The following is a 22,121-nucleotide window of genomic DNA, read 5'->3' on the forward strand; positions in this document are numbered from 1 at the left end:
AATTCTGATATGATACTCTGCCACAGAGATTGTGGCCTTCTTCCTGCCACCATTGCCATAGTGATAAAGCACTGATAGATAGTACAGCTGTTTCTTCTACTTTCTCCTCACAGCTTTGCATTTTCTATAATTAGTTATAAATTCTTCTCACAAACCTGAGCAAAATTGGGGGAGATTTTGTGGCATCAGTCATTATTGTGAAAAAATAGAAAATATAAAAGATATAATAATCATGTGTTCTCGTCATAACATGAAGGCCAGGTTGGGCAGTCTACCCCTTGGGTGGCAAGGAGTGAACCAGAAGCAGTGATGGGGCAATTCACCCACCCAGCATGTGATCACTCCCAGTTGGAGCAACAAAATACTTGCCAGTGGCCATAAAGAAGAAGGGGGGGAGCTGTCCTACATCTCAAAAGTAGGAATTTCTTTGGGTTATAAGATAAATTGAAACTTTCTTTACAGTAAAAATATATGAAAATTAAAACTAGAAGCATATGAAATATACTGAAAGTTCTGGTTTGGAATATGATTTGTTTGAGAGTTGGTCTGTTGGATATTTCCAGATGTTTATGTGGCCTAAATGAAACTTGTTTTTCTCTAGTGCATTGAATGTATTTCTAGTCATTTAAAAAATCATCATAACCCCTCTGAAAAGATAAGAAAAAACCCTTAATTATAGATGTTGTACAATGCTGATGGCTATCATACAATTTTGAAATCAAAAAGGTTTAATTATCAATGGCCTGTTAATTTCTGCAAAAAATGTTCATGTACCTTGACCTGTGCCTTGTAGGTGTTGGCTTGATTGCTGCTGGCCAGTCTGATGTGATCGTGGCAGGTGGTGTAGAGTTAATGTCCGACGTCCCTATTCGTCATTCAAGGAAAATGAGGAAAATGATGCTTGAACTAAATAAGGCCAAGACGCTGGGGCAGCGACTATCTTTAATCTCTAAATTCAGATTCAATTTCTTAGCACCTGAGGTAGGATTTGTGAACTCTTACATAAAGACTTGTGTTTTGAAAGCAGCCTACTGCAGAGATTTAGAATTAGGTAAAACAATATGGGTTCAGTTATGCTCTAATAGTTACAGGGCACAGTTAATTACTTGGTTAAAGTGGGGAAAAAAGGTAGTGGCTGGAAATTTTGAATTTGTAAGCCCTCTTTAGAGATACACAGTTACCATAGAGCTTCCCTTGTCTTAGTCTTGATTAATAGATTTCAAATTCCCAAATAATCCAACGTATGATATAACACCTGATCCTGTCTGTCTCCTTTCCCAGCTCCCTGCAGTGGCCGAATTCTCCACCAGTGAGACCATGGGCCACTCTGCAGACCGACTGGCTGCTGCCTTTGCCATTTCTCAGCGGGAACAGGATGAGTATGCACTGCGCTCTCACAGCCTGGCCAAGAAGGCGCAGGATGAAGGACTCCTTTCTGATATTGTACCCTTCAAAGTACCAGGTAAAAAACAGTTTGTTGCTTCATGGTATTTGTTAAGGAAGTCTGAATTGCTCCTAAAACTCTAAAACTCCAAATGACTTTTCAGATAATATGTTGGTTCTGTTTCCGAAATACTCAGCCTTTATACTTAAACATGGACTCAAATTTCAATTTATATTGTAACATTAGGTAAACATTTTTTTTCTTTTTAAGTAAGAGGAAGGGAGACAGAGAGACAGATTCTCACATGCACCCTGACCAGGAACTACCAGCAATCCCCCTATCGATGATGCTCTGCCCATCTTGGCCATTGCTTGGCAACCAAGCTATTTTTAGCACCTGAGGGAGGCTCCATAGAGCTGTCCTCAGCCCCCAGAGCCAACTGGCTCAAACCAATCAAGCCATGGCTGCAGGAGGGAAAGAGAGAGAGAGAGAAACAGAGAGAGAGAGAGAAAAAAAGAGAGAGAGAGAGAAGGGGGAGGGGTGGAGAAGCAAATAGTTGCTTCTCCTGTGTGCCCTGACTGGGAATCGAACGTGGGGCATCCACATGCTGGGCCAATGCTCTGCCACTGAGCCAACTGGCCAGGACAGGTAAATATTTTAAAAGAGAGTTTTTATGAGCCTCCTTTTACATCTTCCTGATAACATTTTAGTTCTTATGTACATGCCTAATTTTTAATTGTCCATTCATATGATTTCTGTAATGAATAGCCATATGTGAATGAATATCCTAAGAAAATAGGGTGTCTCTTCTTTTGTTATTTAGATTTTTGTTAAATGTCTCAAGAGCTTAGTTTAAAATTTGATAATATCTTGATAACTATTATAAATAGCTTTCTTTTTAGCGAATAGGTTTGGTTTATATTTTATTTGTTCTAGTAATTTTTAAAGTATATTTTTCTAGGGAGGATATATAATACTTATAGTTTAGTAGAATTAAAATGTTCATATTTTTATAGGAAAAGATACAGTTACCAAAGATAATGGCATTCGTCCATCCTCCCTGGAGCAGTTGGCCAAATTAAAACCTGCGTTCGTCAAGCCCTATGGCACAGTAACGGCTGCAAATTCTTCTTTCCTGGTAACTATGTGTGCTATATGTGTTTGCTAATGACTTTTATAGTTGTGTACTCTCAATAGAAGAGCCTAAAGTAGGCCTATCTGTTTGTGTTATGAGTAGATGCTTAAAAATATATTCACTTTAAATATAATGTTAAAATAGAATCAATTTTTAAGGCCTTAGAAGTCATCTGATCCATCTACCATTCTGATACAAAAAGCCGTTCCCTTCAAACACACCAGTCAAAAAATTCTGGTGGCCTATTCAGGCACTGGAGATAAAAAGAACAGACGATTGTAATAGAGTGGGGAAGTACTGGGGGGCTATAGCGAAGGCTGTTGGAGAAGACACAATAGCTGGGGAGTCAGAGAGGCTTTTCAGAGGGATTAATGCTTGAGAAGCAAATCTTGAGGGAGGAGTGTAAGCGAACTCAAGAAGTATGTGAAAGGAATTCTAGGCAAAGGGAATAGCAAATGCAAAATCAAGGAGGTGTGAGAACAAAAGACTCTGGGATAAAGCTTGGTTGGAACATAGGATATGAATCTAAGATGTGGAAAGTAAGCAGAGTAACAAGATAACTCCTCTAGCTTTGAGTATTAGAAAATGATGCTTTCTACTGACTCCCAAATTATTTTTCTATCATGAAATAAATATACCCTCATTTTATGTTGTTATTTTACTTATCTGTAAGTAGTTCCATATCCTTCCTTGGTTTTTTGGCTCCCCCTCAATTAAACATTCCTACTGATTCTGCTTCTGCTTGTCAGATGTGGTTTCCCTTCTCCTACCACCCTGGGTGTAATCTCCTGAATACAGTCCATGTGGTTAGTGTTTCTTTTACAAAACAGCTCCCCTACCCAGACATAAAGTCTGGAAACATAGGCAAATGTTTGACATATCTGGCCTGGGTAAGTGATTGTGTAATGCCTGCCTTGGTAGGGGAAGGGTACCTGGAGTAGTTCCATCAGGATGGTGCACCACCCCTGTTAAGCCTGAGTGGTGAAGGATGATCGTGTCTAAAATCAAATTAGATGACAGGGCCATATGCTATGGGCTACACTCTTGCTATATTTGAATCCCCTTACTTTTGTTAGTGCCAGGTTTATTTAATGAAAACTAGAAACACAAATCATCAGAGGCAATACATCACAGATACATGGATTTTTGGAAATGTGTTAATGTACAACATTCATTGCCATTTTGCCCAGTAGTGCATTGGACATATATTATGTATAGTAAGCTATGTTTCCATAATCTATGGCCACACTATTGGTGGTACTTTCAGGGTTATCGAGTTATAAAAATATGGTAGAATGTGGTAGAAATTGTTTTTATTTTGTAAACTCTACAGAGTAGTTTCCTTTTCTCTAGAATTTAGGGTTTAAATTAATTTTTTTAGCTCTTTTGAAGTCATGGTAAAGGGCTTTTTTCAGTGGTACCTCTTTGTCCCTTAATTTTTAATTATCATTTGGGAAAAAGCATACAGGGAGTGTCTAAAGAGAGAAGACCATGGTTCTAATGCTCTCAGTTACCTGTCTTTCTTCTTCCATTGGTTTGCTTGTTTGGGAGACTATTAGTAGAATATCACCTAGAAACCACAGGCAAGAAGTAGCTGAGAAGCAGTCTAGAAAAATGTAAAAATAGGCCCTGGCCGGTTGGCTCAGCGGTAGAGCGTCGGCCTGGCATGTGGGGGACCGGGGTTCGATTCCCAGCCAGGGCACATAGGAGAAGCGCCCATTTGCTTCTCCACCACCCCCCCTTCCTCTCTGTCTCTCTCTTCCCCTTCCGCAGCCAAGGCTCCATTGGAGCAAAGATGGCCCGGGCGCTGGGGATGACTCCTTGGCCTTTGCCCCAGGTGCTAGAGTGGCTCTGGTCGCGGCAGAGCGACCCCCCCCCCCCAGGGGCAGAGCATCGCCCCCTGGTAGGCGTGCCGGGTGGATCCCGGTTGGGCGCTGTCTGACTGTCTCTCCCCGTTTCCAGCTTCAGAAAAATACAAAAAAAAAAAAGGAAAATGTAAAAATAAATAAATAAATCAGAGATTGTTTTAATGTTTAAAATTCCTCATATCCTGTGCCAAAAGCAAAAGACTTTTGGTTTATGTTTATTATGAGCACATATTTCTAAATATGTATACAGGTATATATTTATACCCATTCTCTTGTCCATTTTGGTAATTGTACTTTTTATTTTTTACAGATTTTATTTATTCATTTTAGAGAGGAGAGAGAGAAACGGGGGGGGGGGGGGGAGCAGGAAGCATCAACTCCCATATGTGCCTTGACCAGGGAAGCCAGGGTTTAGAATTGGCAACCTCAGCATTCCAGTTCGATGCTTTATCCACTGTGCCACCATAGGTCAGGCAGTAATTGTACTTTTTGAACATTGTCCAAAAATGGACCAAACACTCTGTAGTGTGAGTATTTAAATTGTGACTTGATGGATAAAATGAAAAGGTTTTGTTATTTAGAATCACCATATAACTAATCAGTTGGTAGATTCAGGAATAGGACATTAGAAGAAGATGGCTATAGAAAGACCTTCAGACAGGCGGGGAATTTAACATTACTGTTCTGATTAACGTTTTAGACTGATGGTGCAAGTGCAATGCTCATTATGGCAGAGGAAAAAGCTCTGGCCATGGGTTATAAGCCGAAGGCATATTTGAGGTAAAGTAAACATTTGAATTAATTGTCTTTGGCTTCTTTATTTTATTACTGGGGCTAACCTCTCTATTGTTTACCTAGGGATTTTGTGTATGTATCTCAAGATCCAAAAGATCAACTGTTACTTGGGTAAGTGGTAGTGTATGTATCCTTGATTTGTAAAAAAGTATTTGATTACACAGATTTTAAAGTGTGTTGGACACTGAGTTATATTTGGTTTATGTGTTAGATAAAGAGAAGTATTGTATATCTCCCTGTATAAGATATTCCTACGTATAAGACGCACCTTAATTTTGGGCCCGAAATTTGAAAAAAAATGTATTACATAAAATTATTGAACTCAAGTTTTATTCATCATAAAATTTATACAATTCATCTGCACGAAAAGGCGGGAAATGCAAGTAAAAAAGAAATCTACAACCACTTTATAAGATATACTCAGTTTTTAGACCCCAAATTTTTCGAAAAAGGTGCATGGGGAAATATGGTAATCTTCTATGTTGCTGTATCATTTTACACTTAATCTTAACAAAAGGTGGAGGAGCAGTATTGGCATAGCATTTTATAGCTTTGGATTCTTTTCCACTAATTCCTATAATTTCTACTTACGATTATATATATAACTGTATTCTTTTTTCATTAATGTAAGTATTTTTTCATATTGCCGCACAGTCTTCAGAAGAGCTTTTTATAAAAGCCTCCTCATTTGAGACTACCTCCCCCTCCCTCACAAGGCTCTGCCCTAACTGGCCTCCATTATGTCCTTCAGACTAGCCATGACCTTTCCTATGCTTTGCCCTTTGAACTCTGTGTTCTTCTAGCTCTTCTCATTATTAGCTTGTCTTTCTTTCATTGTTTACTTGTTTATTATTACTATCTGTTTCTCGACTCTAGACTATAAGCTATGTAAGGGCAGAGACCATGTCTATTCAGTTCACTATTCTATCCCCAACACTTAAGTAATGCTTGTACAGTTGAATCAGTTATCAAGTGGAAGACAATCTAATACCTGTGTAAAACTCAGGGGAATATGAAGGAGCTCTTAGGTTAAAAGTTAAAGTTTTAACATACTACTTATTTTTCCTTTTTAGACCAACATATGCTACTCCAAAAGTTCTGGAAAAGGCAGGATTAACAATGAATGATATTGATGCTTTTGAATTTCATGAAGCTTTCGCAGTAAGTCATCCTAAAGACATATCAACTGTAATAATAAAAAATGTAGTCATTGTTTGTGGGCGAGAGCAAGGCATGGCTTATAATAGGAATAAAACAGAAGTTGAGCTTTATATTTGAAGTGTACCGACTTACACTGCTGACAGGGGTCTAAGGGGAGAGAATCTAAGGCCACATGTAGTGTTGAGAAACATACCTTTTGAGGCTATTCCTTTTTTTTAAGATTTTATTTATTGATTTTTACAGAGAGAGGAGGAGGGGACGAGATATAGTTGCTTTCACTCTAGCGTTTCACTGGTTGCTTGTCATATGTGCCTTGACCAGGCATGCCCAGGGTTTCAAACCAGCGACCTCAGTGTTCCAGGTCAGCACTCTATCCACTGCGCCACCTCAGGCTAGGCGAGGCTATCTATTAAAGGCCCTTCAAAAGTATCAAATGGTTTCTTTAGAAAATTTTCAGTGAAAACTGATTTTAAAATTTGCTCAGCTTTAGAGTTAGGTAACCTTTTGTGTAAAAGAAAGCCTCAAGAGACATTAGTAACAAGGTTCTTACTGAATTATTTTTCCTTCTAGGGTCAGATTTTGGCTAATTTTAAAGCCATGGATTCTGATTGGTTTGCAAAAAACTACATGGGTAGAAAAAGCAAGGTAAGTTTCTGATTAAAAATATGCTTGAATTTTCAAAGCACTTTAATATTTGGAGTTTAGTTACCTGTCAGTAAAAATATGAAGTGAAAAGTTTCTCTTATAAAGAATTTTGTGTTTCATTAAATATGTTTCTTAGTTGCAAAATATTCCTGGAAATCCTTTAGAAAAAATAAAAGCAAAATTTTAGGTTGTTTTTTGCTCTTCCCATTCTGATGTTAGATGAAGAATAAATGAAATAAATAAACAAATTTGGGGCCACTGAGATGAAGTCTATGAAGATATCCCATCCAAAAAAAGAAAGAAAGAAAAAGTAAAAGAACCCTTGGCTTTTAGAATTGACCTAGAAATTTTCTTTTGCAGTAAAATAATTTGTGATGTGTCTCATTAGTTATTTCTCTCTACTTCTGTTACTTATTACTAAAGACCTGGCCTGATTCTTATCATAAGTAAACTCATCTTTGTATTTGTGTCTATTTTTATATGAGCCAGGTTGGATCGCCTCCCCTGGAGAAGTTTAACAACTGGGGTGGATCCCTGTCCTTGGGACACCCATTTGGAGCCACAGGCTGCCGATTGGTCATGGCAGCTGCCAACAGATTGCAGAAGGAAGGAGGCCAGTTTGGTTTAGTGGCTGCATGTGCAGCTGGAGGGCAGGTATGTCACAGCTGCTTCACAGGAGTTTTGAAAAGTCATTTTCTTAGAAACAAAGTAAGCTCATCCAAGAATGTTTGATTTAGTTTATTTCAAAACATTCTTAGGACCATATTTCTAATGGCAGGCAAACAGAAAAAAACAATCCATCCTATTTTCTGATAGTATATGTTCTAGAAAGAAGATGCTATTTAAATTCAAGCTAGATTACTTTTTTCCTAAAATAATATTTTTCATTTATATGAACGTAATATGTGGCCAGCCTATAAATAACTGACCCCTTGTGTCTTCAAAGTCTCTGAGGAAACTGAGACTCAATGTGGCCACTGAGCTGGTTGCTCAGTGGATAGAGCATCATCCCGGCATATGGACGTCCTGGGTTTGATTCTTGGTTAGGGGCACACAGGAGAAATGACCATCTGCTTCTCCCCCTCCTCCCTCTGCTTCTCTTCCTAAGGGAGTCTTTCCCTTCCTCAGCCAGTGGCTCAGTTGGTTCAAGCATGGCCCCAAACACTGAGGATAGCTCTGATAGCTCCATTGGAGCGCATCAGCCTCAAGTGCTAAAAATAGCATGGTACTTAAGCATTTGCCTCAGATGGGGTTGCTGAGTGGATCCTGGTTGGGGCGCATGTGGGAGTCTACCTCACTATCTGCCCTCCTCTCACCTAAAAAAAGAAGAAAAAAGAAAGTAAAGTAATATGTGAATTATTACTTTGGTAATTGGAAAATAGAAAAAGTATATAGAAAAGTACTAGGTCACCTATAATTTCCTTGCTAGATACCCATTATTCACACTTTGATATATTTTCTTCTTTAATAATAAAATTTTATTCATTTATCTATTTATCTAGTCACTTATCTTTATTAGGCTCATCTGTAAAATCTCTCCAAGAGGTGAACTATCTTCCTTGAAAACTGAACAGTACCTTAATTGGAGAATGAATTTACCTCTGAATAACTTATTGCTATTTAGCTGGGGAAAATGACATTATTCTACAGATTTTTTTATCAGCTTTACTTGCCGGATAGATGCAGCTTCCTACCTGTTATAGCATTTCCTCTGGTAATAAAATCCGAAAGGAAGGCTGGCTGTCATCTTTATTTTTTTTTAACCCTGTTGGAAACAGATTTGATTTTCCTTCAGATTACAGAAACTTTCTGTTGCTGATCAAGATGAACAAATAAGAAATGTAAAAGTACAAACATTTTAAATTTACAAGGTTTTAGTTATGGCTTTTCCTCAGAGACTTTGAAGACACAAGGGGTCAGTTATTTATAGGCTGGAACATTTTAGACTTCATGATCAAAACATTTTTTAATGTGTAACTTTCATAGTCAGTTAGGACCAGAGCCTGCCCTCTTATCTTTCTATGCCAGGCTTAAACAAAGAAGACAGCGAGTGCATGGCACTGCGTGTACCACATAGTTTAAATAGGTTAATGTCCTTTGGTTTTCAGTATTTGTTCCCTACTTTTTTCTCTTGCACATAGAGTATAAATAATACAATACTAGATGCTCTTATGGATCAACAAAGAATAATACCCAGTACCTTCTAGAAGTTAACAGTATAGTGAGAAGAAAGATGATGCATCTTAGACACTAGGCTAAATTTGGCATTGTGCCATCAAAAGCCAAATGAGTGATACCAGCATGATTCGATCAGAGGAGGAATCCATCATTGTGAATCTAGAGCAGGTTTTTCAACTTCAGCAGTATTAACATTTTGGGCCAGATAACTTTTTGTTGTGGGAGGTTGTGCTGTGTGTCACGGCATGTTGAGCAGTGGTCTATCCAGTAGATACCAGTAGCACCCCCCCCCTTCCCGTATACACACAGTTGGGACAACAAAAAATGTCTTCTGGGGAAGATGAGGAGCAAAATTGCCTACAGTAGAGAAACACTGATCTAGAGCAAACCAATGCATTTTAAATAAAGCTGGAGAAGGAAATTGCTAGCCTTTCCAGGGTAGCCGCAAGTTAGGCCTTTTCATCCCTGTTCTTTTTTGTTGCTGATCAAGGTATTTAGATGTTTTTTTGTTTTTTTGTGAAAGAGACAGAGGGACAGACAGACTGGAAGGGAGAGAGATGAGAAGCATCAACTCTTCGTTGCAGCTCCTTAGTTGTTCATTGATTGCTTTCTCATATATGCCTTGACTGGGGGGCTACAGCAGAGCAAGTGACCCCTTGCTCAAGTCAGCGACCTTAGGCTGAAGCCAGTGACTTTGGCCTTCAAGCCAGTGACCTTTGGGCTCAAGCCAGCTACCATGGGATCATGTCTATGATCCCACGCTCAAGCCAGCGACCCCGCACTCAAGCCGGTGACCTTGGTGTTTCGAACCTGGGTCCTCTGCGTCCCAGTCCAGTGCTCTATCCACTACGCTACCACCTGGTCAGGATTAGCTGTTTTGAACTATAGTGTATACTAAATTGAGGACAGACAACCATGTAGCAAAACTTTGTTACCCACAGTGTTCAACTTGGTGCCTTTTAAATAACAGTTTCTTAATAAATATATATGGGGATTAGATTAAATCAAATAGCCGGGCATTAGTTAGGCTATTAACTGGTTTGATCTCAGTCCAAAAGATAGAATGACTGTGATTATCAGATAGGATTTAGACTCATGAAATTATAAATTTCTATGCTTGGTTTCAACTAGAGAGCTAACTAGTGCACAGCACTGTGCATGGTGCTGGAGGGACACTTCTTACCTTCATGGGCCCTTGGGTTATCCTCATCTGAGTAGAATAGTAAAGAAGAATCTTTGGCTTAGGGATCATCTAGACCTGGTTTCAAATCCTGGCCCTATTTAATAGTGTTGTGGATTTGAATGAGTAACTTCACCTTTCAGAGCTTCAGTTTTCTAATCTAGAAATTTACTATTGTTGGTATTCACTATATTATGTTTGTTCTTGTACAGCTACAAAAGCTCCCTGTGGCTTCGCCTTTTAAATGCAACCACTTATGGAGCATCTACTAGGAATCAGACTCTAGTAGACAGACTCCAGTGTGTATATGTATGTGCATATATAGAAATATATGTATCATATGCTACCTAATTTGATGCTCACAAAAACACTATGAAGTAGGTAGCATGAGCCCCATTCTGTAAATGAACTTGAGGTTCAGAATGATTTTCCCAAGATCACACAGTGTTTGAATGGAAGAGCCAACATCAAACTCCAAAGCCTGTACTTTTCCCATTGTTCTCTGCTGCCAGTATTCTGCCTCTGTACCTTGTTCATTGCTCTAACCGAACTTTTTTTTCCTTCACAGGGCCATGCTATGATAGTGGAAGCTTATCCAAAATAATAGACCAAGAAGCGGTGACCTGGAGTTTCTGTGCAACACTCATACTCGGCAATGCCATTTCAATGCATTACTAAATGACATCTATAGTTCCTAGCTCCTTTTAGGAAAATAAAACTTGTGGCCTTCGGTTAAATACTTTGCAATTAAGCCTTGCCAGTATTCTGAGCTTTCCAGTAATCACGGCTTACTGCGTTCCTTCAGGGATTTCTTAGTCACCAGAATCTCACATGTAATACATTTAAGTGTTTGTTTTTGGTCTGTATTTTTGTTAAAGACGAAATAAGTGCTTGCAACTTGGAGAAGTTAGCTGAGATTTGGAATCAACTTTGTAAGTAATATTTGCAAATTATGCTCATTCCTATTTCTGACCTAAAGCTGAGTGTTTTCTATTAAATACAAACCAATGTGCCTAAATTAACTTAATTATGAGAAGATAATTCAGAATCTAAACATCACGTAAAATTTACAGTAAATATTTAGATATATAAATACCATGCTGATTAAACTTAATAAAGTGGGAGAAGTATTGGAGAACTGTTTGCCTTATTTTTTATTGAGACAAAAGATAGTTCTCTTGGCTTAAAGGCAAATTTTGCCTTTGATTTCTCATTTGTAACTTCTAACCATTCTAGTCACCATGAGGCTGCTAGGAACATAAAGAGAGTCCTGCTTTAGAATACCATCTTCTGCCTGACCAGGCGGTGGCGCAGTGGATAGAGCGTCGGACTGGGATGCAGAAGACCCAGGTTCGAGACCCTGAGGTCACCAGATTGAGCGCAGGCTCATCTGGTTTGAGCAAAAATTCACCAGCTTGGACCCAAGGTTGCTGGCTCAAGCAAGGGGTTACTCGGTCTGCTGAAGGCCCACGGTCAAGGCACATATGAGAAAGCAATCAATGAACAACTAAGGTGTCGCAATGCGCAACGAAAAACTGATGATTGATGCCTCTCATCTCTCCATTCCTGTCTGTCTGTTCCTGTCTATCCCTCACTCTGACTCTCTCTCTGTCTCTATAAAAAAAAAAAAGTTGCCAAAAAAAAAAAAAAATACCATCTTCTCTTTACCCCCAATTGGTCAGTTGGAGTAAATTATTTATTTCACTGTTGGGAGATGCTTCTGTTTGTCAGGATTTAAATGAAGTGTAAAGAAATTTAAAATTTTTGCAACAGGCCCTGGCTCCGTGGCTTAGTGGGTAAAGCATCAACTCAATGAGCCAGAGGTCGTGAGTTTGACCCCTGTTCAGGGCCAGCTACAAGAAGCAATCAGTGAGTGAACAACTAAATGGAACTAAGTGGAACAATAGTTGATGCTTCTTTCTCTCTCTTCTTCCCTTCCTTCCTCTCTCAAACCAATGGAAAAAAATTTTTTTTTAAAATTTTGATGAACATACTAAAAATTCTTTCAATTCTTTGACAACCAAACTGCACTAAACATGTATGCTAGTGCTTTGAAAAAGCAAAAGTCAAAATTATGGCCATTTATGTGAGTATTGCTTAAGTCTATGAAAGTTACTGGCCATCAGAATCTTCTAGTTCAGAGGCAGATTAGGCAATGGAGTAAGTGCTAACCTCTTTTTTTTTTTTTTTTTTTTTTTTTTTTACAGAGGCAGAGATAGACAGGGACAGACAGACAGGAACGGAGAGAGATGAGAAGCATCAATCATCAGTTTCTCGTTGCGCGTTGCGACTTCTTAGTTGTTCATTGATTGCTTTCTCACATGTGCCTTGCCCGTGGGCCTTCAGCAGACCGAGCAACCCCCTGCTGGAGCCAGTGACCTTGGGTCCAAGCTGGTGAGCTTTATTTTTGCTCAAGCCAGATGAGCCCGCGCTCAAGCTGGCGACCTCGGGGTCTCGAACCTGGGTCCTTCCGCATCCCAGTCCAACGCTCTATCCACTGTGCCATCACCTGGTCAGGCAGTGCTAACCTCTTGAAAAGGGCATTTGAGAGTTCCAGCATCATTTCCCCCATGATTTCATTGGTAATTTCAATATAATATGAGTTTTTAATACTGAAAATCATTATATTTACATACATATCATAAAAATCAATTATAGCCTGACCAGGCGATGGTGCAGTGGATAGAGCATCAGTCTGGGATGCAGAGGACCCAAGTTCGAGATCCCGAGGTCACCAGCTTGAGCACGGGCTCATCTGGTTTGAGCAAAGCTCACCAGCTTGGACCCAAGGTCTCGCTGGCTCGAGCAAGGGGTTACTTGGTCTGCTGAAGGCCCACAGTCAGGACACATGAGAAAGCAGTCAGTGAACAACTAAGGTGTCACAACGAAAAACTGATGATTGATGCTTCTCATCTCTCTCCATTCCTGTCTGTCTGTCCCTATCTATCCCTCTCTCTGACTCTGTCTCTGTTAAAAAAAAAATCATAGATATAAAAGGTAAAAATCTCTTTAAATTTTAGGAAAAAAACATCATTATGACTTTAGATTGAGGAGAGAGGGTGAAGGATTTTTTAAGACTTTTAAAGTGCTATTATAAAAGATCTATAAATTTGCCTATGTTGATATAAGAATGTGTTCTTTATATAGAGTGGAAAGAAAATTATGCCACAAGTGGGGCAAAGATAAAGATGTATCTTGTAAAGAACATATGTGTATATCTTACAGAGATCTCTATTGTATATACCAAAGAATCTGGGATATATAAAGAATTCTTAATAAGAAGAAAGATAATTCAGTAAAAAATGGCAAAAGAGCCTGACCTGTGGTGGCACATTGGATAAAGCTCAACCTGGAATGTTGAAGTCGCCGGTTTGAAGCCCTGGGCTTGCCGGGTCAAGGCACATACAGGAAGCAATTACTGTGCGTTGATGCTTCCCACTCCTCCCTCCCTCCCCCTTTTTCTCTTCATCTCTCTAAAAATCAATAGGATGTCCTGGTTTTAATTCCCTGTCAGGGCACACAGAAGAGGTGACCATCTACTCCTCTACCCTTCCCCCTCTCCTGTCCCCCCCTTCCCCCCATCTCTTCTCTTCCCATAGCCATGGCTTGATTGATTTGAGCGAGTTGGCCTCGGGTGCTGAGGATTGCTCCATGGCCTTCAGTTCAGGCATTAAAAGAAGTGGCTCTGTTGCTGAGCAATGGAGCAAGGGCCCCAGAGTAGTAGAGCATCACCCCTAATAGGCTTGCTGGTTGGATCCTAGTTGGGGAGCATGTGGGAGTCTGCCTCCTCTCCTCTCACTAAAATAAAAAATGTTTTAAATTTAAAATTAATAAAAAAATCTTTAGAAAAATGGCAAAATATTAACAGGTATTTTTTAGAAAAGAATATACAAATGGAGAATAAATATGAAAAAATGCTCATGAATAATTTAGAAAAACCAAATTAAGATCATACAATAAGATATCATTTCATACATATCTACTACACTGGCAAAAATGAGTAAGACTAAGAATATACCAAGTGTTGGTGAGGATGTGAACAATAGGAACTTCTATATATTGCTGGTGAGAAAGCAATTTGATACAACACCTTGGAAACAGTCTGGTGCTATCTTGTACATTTGAGTATAACACAACCTACAACCCAGCCTTTCCACTCGTAGGGATATTTCCTACAGAACTTTGCACATGAGTACCAGTAGATAGCATCATTGCTCTTTAATAGCAAAATATTGTAAATAATGTTCATGGACAGGAAAGTTTTGAAAACAAAACTAAGTACATTTCTAGAACGCCTACATATGAGGTAAAATGTTTTCCAATACAGGTAATGGAAGAGAAAAGAAATCATAAAGAATTCTAGATAACATGTAGACTCCATGCTCCAGAAGGTGGAGCTTGTCCCTTCCTACTTGCATGTGGGCTGGACTTAGTGACTCAATTCCAGTGAACAGAGTATGAAAAGGAAAAAGAAATGATCTCACAGTGGAGAAATCTGACAAACACCAGCTTAACCAAGTGATGGGGGACGTTATCAGTGCTGTGATGTGGATATCACATACCTCCTGGTATAATGTAATTAAAGGGCCACTTCACCTCAGTGATAGTCTTTCCAAATACCTATAACCCAGTTGAATCATGAGAAAACATCAGACAAACCCATATTGAGGGACATTCTACAAAATACGTGTCCAGTACTCAGAACTACGCACAGACATGAAAAGTAATAGAATACTGAGAAACTCACCCACCAGAGGAGGCTAAGGAGACATGACAACTAAATGTAAAGTATCCTGGGCTGGATTCTGAACTAGAAAAAGGACATTCATGGCCTGACCAGGCAGTGGCACAGTGGATAGAGCGTCGGACTGGGATGCAGAGGACCCGGGTTGGAAACCCCTGAGGTTGCCAGCTTGAGCACAGGCACATCTGGTTTGAGCAAGGCTCACCAGCTTGAGCCTGAGGTCACTGGCTTGACCAAGGGGTCCCTTGGTCTGCTGTAGCCCTCCAGTCAAAGCACATATGAGTAATCAATGAATAACTAAGGTGCTACACAAAGAATTGATGCTTCTCATCTCTCTCCCTGTCTGTCCCTATCTGTCCCTCTCTCTCTCTCCCTCTCTCTCTCTCTCTCTCTCTCTCTCTCTCTCTCTCACACACACACACACACACACACGAAAAAACATTCATAGAAAAGCTGGTGAAATCTGAATAAAATCTGGAGTTATAGTTTCTTTTTTTATTATATTGTTTTTCTAGTTAATATTCTTTTTTTTGTGACAGAGTCAGAGAGAGGGACAGATAGGGACAAACAGGAAGGGGGAGAGATGAGAAACATCAATTCTTCATTGTGGGCACCTTAGTTGTTCATTGATTGCTTTCTCATATGTGCCTTGACCAGGGGGCTAGAGCAGACTGAGTAACTCCTTGCTCGAGCCAGCGACCTTGGGCTCAAGCTGGTGAGCCTTGCTCAAACCAAATGAGCCTGCGCTCAAGCTGGCAACCTCGGGGTCTCGAACTGGGGTCCTCTGCGTCCCAGTCTGATGCTCTATCCACTGTGCCACCACCTGGTCAGGCTCTAGCTAATAGTCTTTAAAAAAAAAACAAAAACCTCACATATAGTCAAATATTTTTGACAAGAGTATCAAAACTAATGGGGTAAGGATAGTCTTCAACAAATCATACTGGGAAAATTACATCCACATGCAAAAGAATGAAGTTGGAATACACCTTTCACTGTATCTAAAAGTTAACTCAAAATGGACCAAAGACCTAAATATAGGAACTAGACTTATAAAAACTCTTAGAAGAAAATGAGGAAGCTATGTGACATCAGATTTGGCACTGATTTGGATATGACACCAAAAACAGGAAAGAAAATAAATTGGACTTTTTAAAAAACTACATCAAAGAACATAGTATGTATATGAAGGCGACATTTGGAATGGGAGAAAATATTTGCAAATCATATATTCAATAAGGGGTTAATGTTCAGAATATATAAAAAAAATCCTACAACTTAACACCAGAAAAAACTCAATTTTAAGGTAGACAAAGAATTTGAATAGGATATCTCTAAAGAAGATACACAGATAACCAATAAGTACATGGGAAGATGTTCAACATCACCAATCAATAGGGAAATGCAAAAAAAACTACAATGAGAGCTCTGGCTGGGTAGCTTAGTTGATTAAAGCATCATCTTGATATTCCAAGGTTGTGAGTTCACTCCTTGGTCAGGGCACATAGAAGAATCAACCAATGAATGCATAAGTGAAACAACAAATTGATGTTTCTTTCTCCCTCTTTAAAGTTAATTTTAAAAAAATTTAAATCAACACTACAATGAGATACCACTTCATAGATTTGATGTTAGGCATTAGGATGCCTACTATCAAAAAACCTAAAAATAACAAATGTGAGGATATGAAGAAATTGGAACCTGTGTGCACTGTTAGAATGTAAATGGCGCAGCCACTATGAAAAACAGTGTGGCAGCTCTTCAAAAAATTGAAAGTAGAATTACCATATGTCTAGCAATTCCATGTCTAGATATATATCCAAAAGAACTGAAAGCAGGGTTTCAAAGAGGTTTCTGTACATCTGTGTTCATAGCATTATTCACCATAGCCTATATAGAGAAGCAACCCAAGTATCCATCATAATATTATATAAATAAAATCTACATACAGGGTGGGGCAAAAATAGGTTTACAGTTCATATGGAAAATAATGCTCCTGACCTGTGGTGGCGCAATGGAACAAGTGTCGACCTGGAAAGCTGAGATCGCCGGCTTACCCGGTCAAGGCACATATGGGAGTTGATGCTTTATGCTCCTCCCCCCTTTGTGTCTCCCCTCTCTCTCTCTCTTTCTCTCTCTCTCTCTCTCCCCCTCTCTCCTCTCTCAAATGAATAAGTAAAATGAATAAAATCTTTTTTAAAAAAAGAAAATAATGCAATAATATATATACACTAGAATATGTCTTAAAAAGAAGGCAATCCTGACACTTGCTACAACATGAATGAACCTTGACATTATTCTAAGTGAAATAAGCCAGTCTCTCTCTCTCTCTCTCTCTCTCTCACACACACACACACACACACACACACACGCACACGCACACCAGAAACAAATACTATGATTCCACTTATATGAGATATCCTTTTTTTTTTAAGATTTTATTTATTGACTTTAGAGAAGAGAAAAGCAGGAGTGGGGAGAGGAGCAGGAAGCATCAACTCTCAGTTGCTTCTCACAGGTGCCTTGACCTGGCAAGCCTGGGGTCTCAAACTGGCAACCTCAGCATTCCAAGTTGACAATCCACTGGACCACCACAGGCCAGGCCCTATGAGATATCTAAAATAGCCGAATTCATAGACAGAGAGTAGAATGATGGTTGCCAGGGTTTGGGGTAGGGGAATGAGTTGTTCAATGTCTACATATTTTCTGTTTTGAAAGGTGAAAAAGGTTCTGGAACTGATTTCATGCCAATATGAATGTACTTAACACTACTAAATGTATGCTTAATATGGTTAAAGTAATCAATTTTATGTATGTTTTACCACAATTAAAAATAATTTTTGCCTGACCAGGCGGTGGTGCAGTGAATAGAGCGTCAGACTGGGATGCAGAAGGACCCAGGTTCGAGACCCCGAGATCGCTAGCTTGGGCACGGGCTCATCTGGTTTGAGCAAAAGCTCACCAGCTTGGACCTAAGGTCGCTGGCTCGAACAAGGGGTTACTCCGTCTGCTGAAGGCCCGCGGTCAAGGCACATATGAGAAAGCAATCAATGAACAACTAAGGTGTCGCAACGCGCAACGAAAAACTAATGATTGATGCTTCTCATCTCTCTGTTCCTGTCTGTCTGTCCCTGTCTATCCCTCTCTCTGACTCTCTCTCTCTGTGTCTCTGTAAAATAAAATAAAATAAAATAAAATAAAATAAATAAAAATAATTTTTAGAAAAATGGTAAGGGAACACATTCAGAACAAAGGTTACCTCTGGGTCGGGGTCGGGACAGTGGCATTGGGTTGGAGAGGAGCACAGAGCTTCAATGATGTTAAAGTTCTAGTTCAGAGGTTGTGTCATAGGCTCACCCAACTTTGCACAAGTTAAATACTATTTCAAAACATTCTATACATGTAAGAGAAAGCCAAGTTTTTTTCATTGAAATGACTGATGCAAAAGATCATTCTTGGCTTTGTCATTATAGATGCTTCCATCTAATATAGACCTTGATGTTCATTCTTAGATAAATTTAAACTTAGATAATCTTAGAGATCCCAGCTTAAGTGTCTCTTTGTTATGTGAAACTTTAATTACTCCCTTTGCTCTACCAAATGACTTTTTTGGGAGTGGAACATTTATTTGTCCTTCTTTTCTTTCATTCAAATTTCAAAAGGTTTCCTTCCTCCTCTACCCCATCCCAAGCCTCACCCCAGCTGTTTGCTTCTGATGGCTGATTCTGAGTAAAAGTTCATGTTCTTCCTATGGTCTATATAGTTCATTCATTCAGCAAATATATATCGAGTGCCTGTTCTGTGTTGAGCACTAGTCTAGACACTGAGACCACTGCAACCAAGAGAACAGGCAATAATTCCTGCCCTCTGCTTCCATCCTTCCAGAGAGAGTTCTAATTCTCAGCCTATCTCCTCCCCCTGACCCCACCATCCTTTCTTAGTTTTGTTGATTTCTCCAAATCTCTCAAATTCTAGTCTTTCTTGAAGGGTGAAAAGCAGTATCAGGGTCTTCCAATCTTTCTCAGATTTCAATGGATGGCTCAGAGGCCCTCTGTCTATATCCACTGTGGTTTATTTGGGACTTGAACAGGTGCACTCTGCTTTTTCAGTGAGGAGGTATCATTGATTGAGAGGAAATGGGAGAATGTGGGAATAGAAGGATAAAAATAGTAGAAATACTATTCTAAAAAGAATTACCCTTATTGTGAAAGAGAAGAAGCATTTAGACATGATTGCAATGTTTGTAGCTGCAATTAACTCAAGGAGAAGCTCTTTCCCCTTCCATACTTAAAGGACCATTGCTGACCAAACAGAATTGGTTCCCAAAGCAGAACTCCAAACAGAGGGATCAACATTTTCCCAGGAACCCCTAATGTAGTCCACTCTTCTGCACAAACCTGAATTCCAGAAGGTATTTTGTTTCTTTTGCTTGTCAAATTTTAAATATGCAGAATGTTCAAGAGAACTTTTTCAAAATCATTTTATTTTTCTAATATAAAAATAGTGCTTATTGTTAAGAAATTCAATATTTCTAGAGTAAGAAGAAAATGAAAAATCAAGTACAGATACCCACTGTTAATAGTTTGATATCTTTTCAGTGTACAATATTTGGTTGGACATATGGATCAAAATTGCCTAGTCTAATGCTATTCTTGAACTGTTTTGTTCTAATAAGCTATATAGCCCAAATATTTTTCTGTATCAGTAGGTATAGCTACATCTCATTTTTTAATGACCACATAGCATTCTTCTGTATGGATATGTCCTAGTTTGTGCCTCTTTTTTGAGGATGTAACACTGGAATACATGTCCTTTATACATCTCTCTGTAGACTTGTCTACTTATTTACTTTTTTCCTCATTTTATTTTATTTTTAAATTTTATTAATTTTAATTTATTGTGTTTACATGGATTTGTGTCCCACTGAATATAACTCCCTCACCCCCCACCCGTGTCCCTTTTTATATTGTCTACTTATTTCTTTAAGCCATCTTTTTAGATATGGAGCTGCTGCTAAATCTCACTTTTGTTACTTCCAGAGCTGTCCTTTTCAGTTTTTTTTAATGGTGAGAGCCAAGTGAACAAAGGATTAATGTCATTTCATTTATCAGTTCTAAAGTGTTTTTATTTTTTTTAACTAGCAGAGCATGCAATGAGTATGTGCAATCGTTTGCAAGGAAAATGAGATATTTCCACAAAGCATACTCAGAAGAAAAGGAGTCTCTGCTGCTACTAAAGTGTATTATTTAAATTGTTCAAAAAATAATTTTAGCCTTACCTGTGGTGGCGCAGTGGATAAAGCGTTGACCTGGAACACTGAGGTCACCGGTTCAAAACCCTGGGCTTGCCTGGTCAAGGCACATATGGGAGTTGATGCTTGCTGCTCCTCCCCCCTTTCTCTCTCTCTCTCTCTCTCTCTCTCTCTCTCTCTCTCTCTCATTCTAACTCTCCTCTCTAAAATGAATAAATAGGCCCTGGCCGGTTGGCTCAGCGGTAGAGCATCGGCCTGGCGGGGGACCTGGGTTCGATTCCCGGCCAGGGTACATAGGAGAAGCGCCCATTTGCTTCTCCACCCCCACCCCCTCCTTCCTCCCTGTCTCTCTCTTCCCCTCCTGCAGCCAAGGCTCCATTGGAGCAAAGATGGCCCGGGCGCTGGGGATGGCTCCTTGGCCTCTGCCCCAGGCGCTAGAGTGGCTCTGGTCGAGGCAGAGCCACGCCCGGAGGGGCAGAGCATCGCCCCCTGGTGGGCAGAGCATTGCCCCGTGGTGGGCGTGCCGGGTGGATCCCGGTCGGGCGCATGCGGGAGTCTGTCTGACTGTCTCTCCCCGTTTCCAGCTTCAGAAAAATACAAAAAAACCCCAAAAAAACTTAAAATGAATAAATAAATAAATAAAAATTAAAAAAAATAATTTTATAATTTAAAAAACCAAGACTGTCAATACTAATGAAGTGATAGTTACATTGAGACATGACTGTCTTGCTGGGGAAACCAGCAAGGTGACGTCTGCACTGTTTCAGTGGCTGTCTGCCTTCCCTGGTGGCTGGCACAAGACTGTGGCATAGAAACATGGCAACTGTCCCGGCAAACTGGTATCTTCTATTTGAATGAACGAGCGAATCCACTTAGAGAAATATTTGGGCTGGTTTATACACAATTAAAATATTCACACAAATCATTAAACAAAGGTATAGTGTTTGTCAGAAAAATGTTTCCAAAAGTATGTGGTATGCATTTTTATTTCAACAGAAGATGTCCGCACTCCATTTTATAAAAATATTAATGAAATTTGTAATTAACAAAGATTCATTTATCAAAATTTTTTCATTTATCTAGTTTAAATTTTTTCAGAATCCTGCCATTATCTCTTGTGAATTTTGTAAAGCATTTCAGCTAAATGTTTCGGTGTCTGCTAGAGGCTTTTCTCAAATCTTTCTTCTTGCCCTGGCTGGGTAGCTCAGTGGGTTAGAGCATCGTCCTGACATGCCAAGGTTGCAGGTTCAATCCTCAGGTCAGGGCACATACAAAAATCAACCAATGAATGCATAAATAAGTGAAAGAACAAATCGGTGTTTCTATTTCTCTCTCCTTTCCTCATTATTTAAAAAGAAAAAAGCCCTGGCCCAATAATTTGGTTGGTTAGAGCCTTGGACGGGAAAATGCCGCTTGCAAGCCACATGTGGCTCTTTCACAAAATACCACGTGTGGGCGCTGCCTCGATAAGGAATGTACCTACCTATATAGTTTAAGTTTAAAAAATTTGGCTCTGAAAAGAAATTTCAATCATCGTACTTTTGATATTTGGCTCTGTTGACTAATGAGTTTGCCGACCACTAGTTTAGAGCATCATCCCAAAGCACAGAGGTTGCTGGTTTGATTCCGGGTCAGGTACATACAAGAACAGATCAGTGTTCCAAACTTCCATTCCCTTCTCTATTCCAAGCGGCAGGCTCCACAAGTGTTCTCTTCCAAGATTAAAAATTCACGTAAGTCTGCTCTCAAAGGGAATTAATCATGCTCCTGAGGAGGGTTCACA

At 39.5% G+C, this 22,121-nt stretch overlaps 1 protein-coding gene and 1 long non-coding RNA gene across 3 annotated transcripts in view; one reads left to right on the top strand and one right to left on the bottom strand.

Annotated features, from left to right (window-relative positions):
* Positions 1 to 11,484, top strand: part of HADHB (hydroxyacyl-CoA dehydrogenase trifunctional multienzyme complex subunit beta) — a 26,552-nt gene extending 15,068 nt beyond the window's left edge. For both annotated transcript variants that reach the window (XM_066266707.1, XM_066266708.1), the window contains 9 exons: positions 794 to 981; positions 1,282 to 1,462; positions 2,401 to 2,522; positions 5,088 to 5,167; positions 5,246 to 5,293; positions 6,256 to 6,343; positions 6,914 to 6,988; positions 7,478 to 7,642; positions 10,915 to 11,484. In XM_066266707.1, the coding sequence (XP_066122804.1) occupies positions 794 to 981; positions 1,282 to 1,462; positions 2,401 to 2,522; positions 5,088 to 5,167; positions 5,246 to 5,293; positions 6,256 to 6,343; positions 6,914 to 6,988; positions 7,478 to 7,642; positions 10,915 to 10,950 (983 nt within the window). In that variant the 3' untranslated portion in view covers positions 10,951 to 11,484. The remainder of the gene's footprint in view (positions 1 to 793; positions 982 to 1,281; positions 1,463 to 2,400; positions 2,523 to 5,087; positions 5,168 to 5,245; positions 5,294 to 6,255; positions 6,344 to 6,913; positions 6,989 to 7,477; positions 7,643 to 10,914) is intronic.
* Positions 11,230 to 15,234, bottom strand: LOC136330217 (uncharacterized). Its single transcript, XR_010730255.1, has 2 exons — positions 12,875 to 15,234; positions 11,230 to 12,518 (listed from the first exon to the last, which is right to left on the bottom strand). It is a non-coding gene; the product is annotated as an uncharacterized lncRNA (long non-coding RNA).
* Positions 15,235 to 22,121: the final 6,887 nt, after the last annotated feature.

This window comes from Saccopteryx bilineata, chromosome 3 (genome assembly GCF_036850765.1).
Source record: "Saccopteryx bilineata isolate mSacBil1 chromosome 3, mSacBil1_pri_phased_curated, whole genome shotgun sequence".
NCBI classification, from domain to species: domain Eukaryota; kingdom Metazoa; phylum Chordata; class Mammalia; order Chiroptera; family Emballonuridae; genus Saccopteryx; species Saccopteryx bilineata.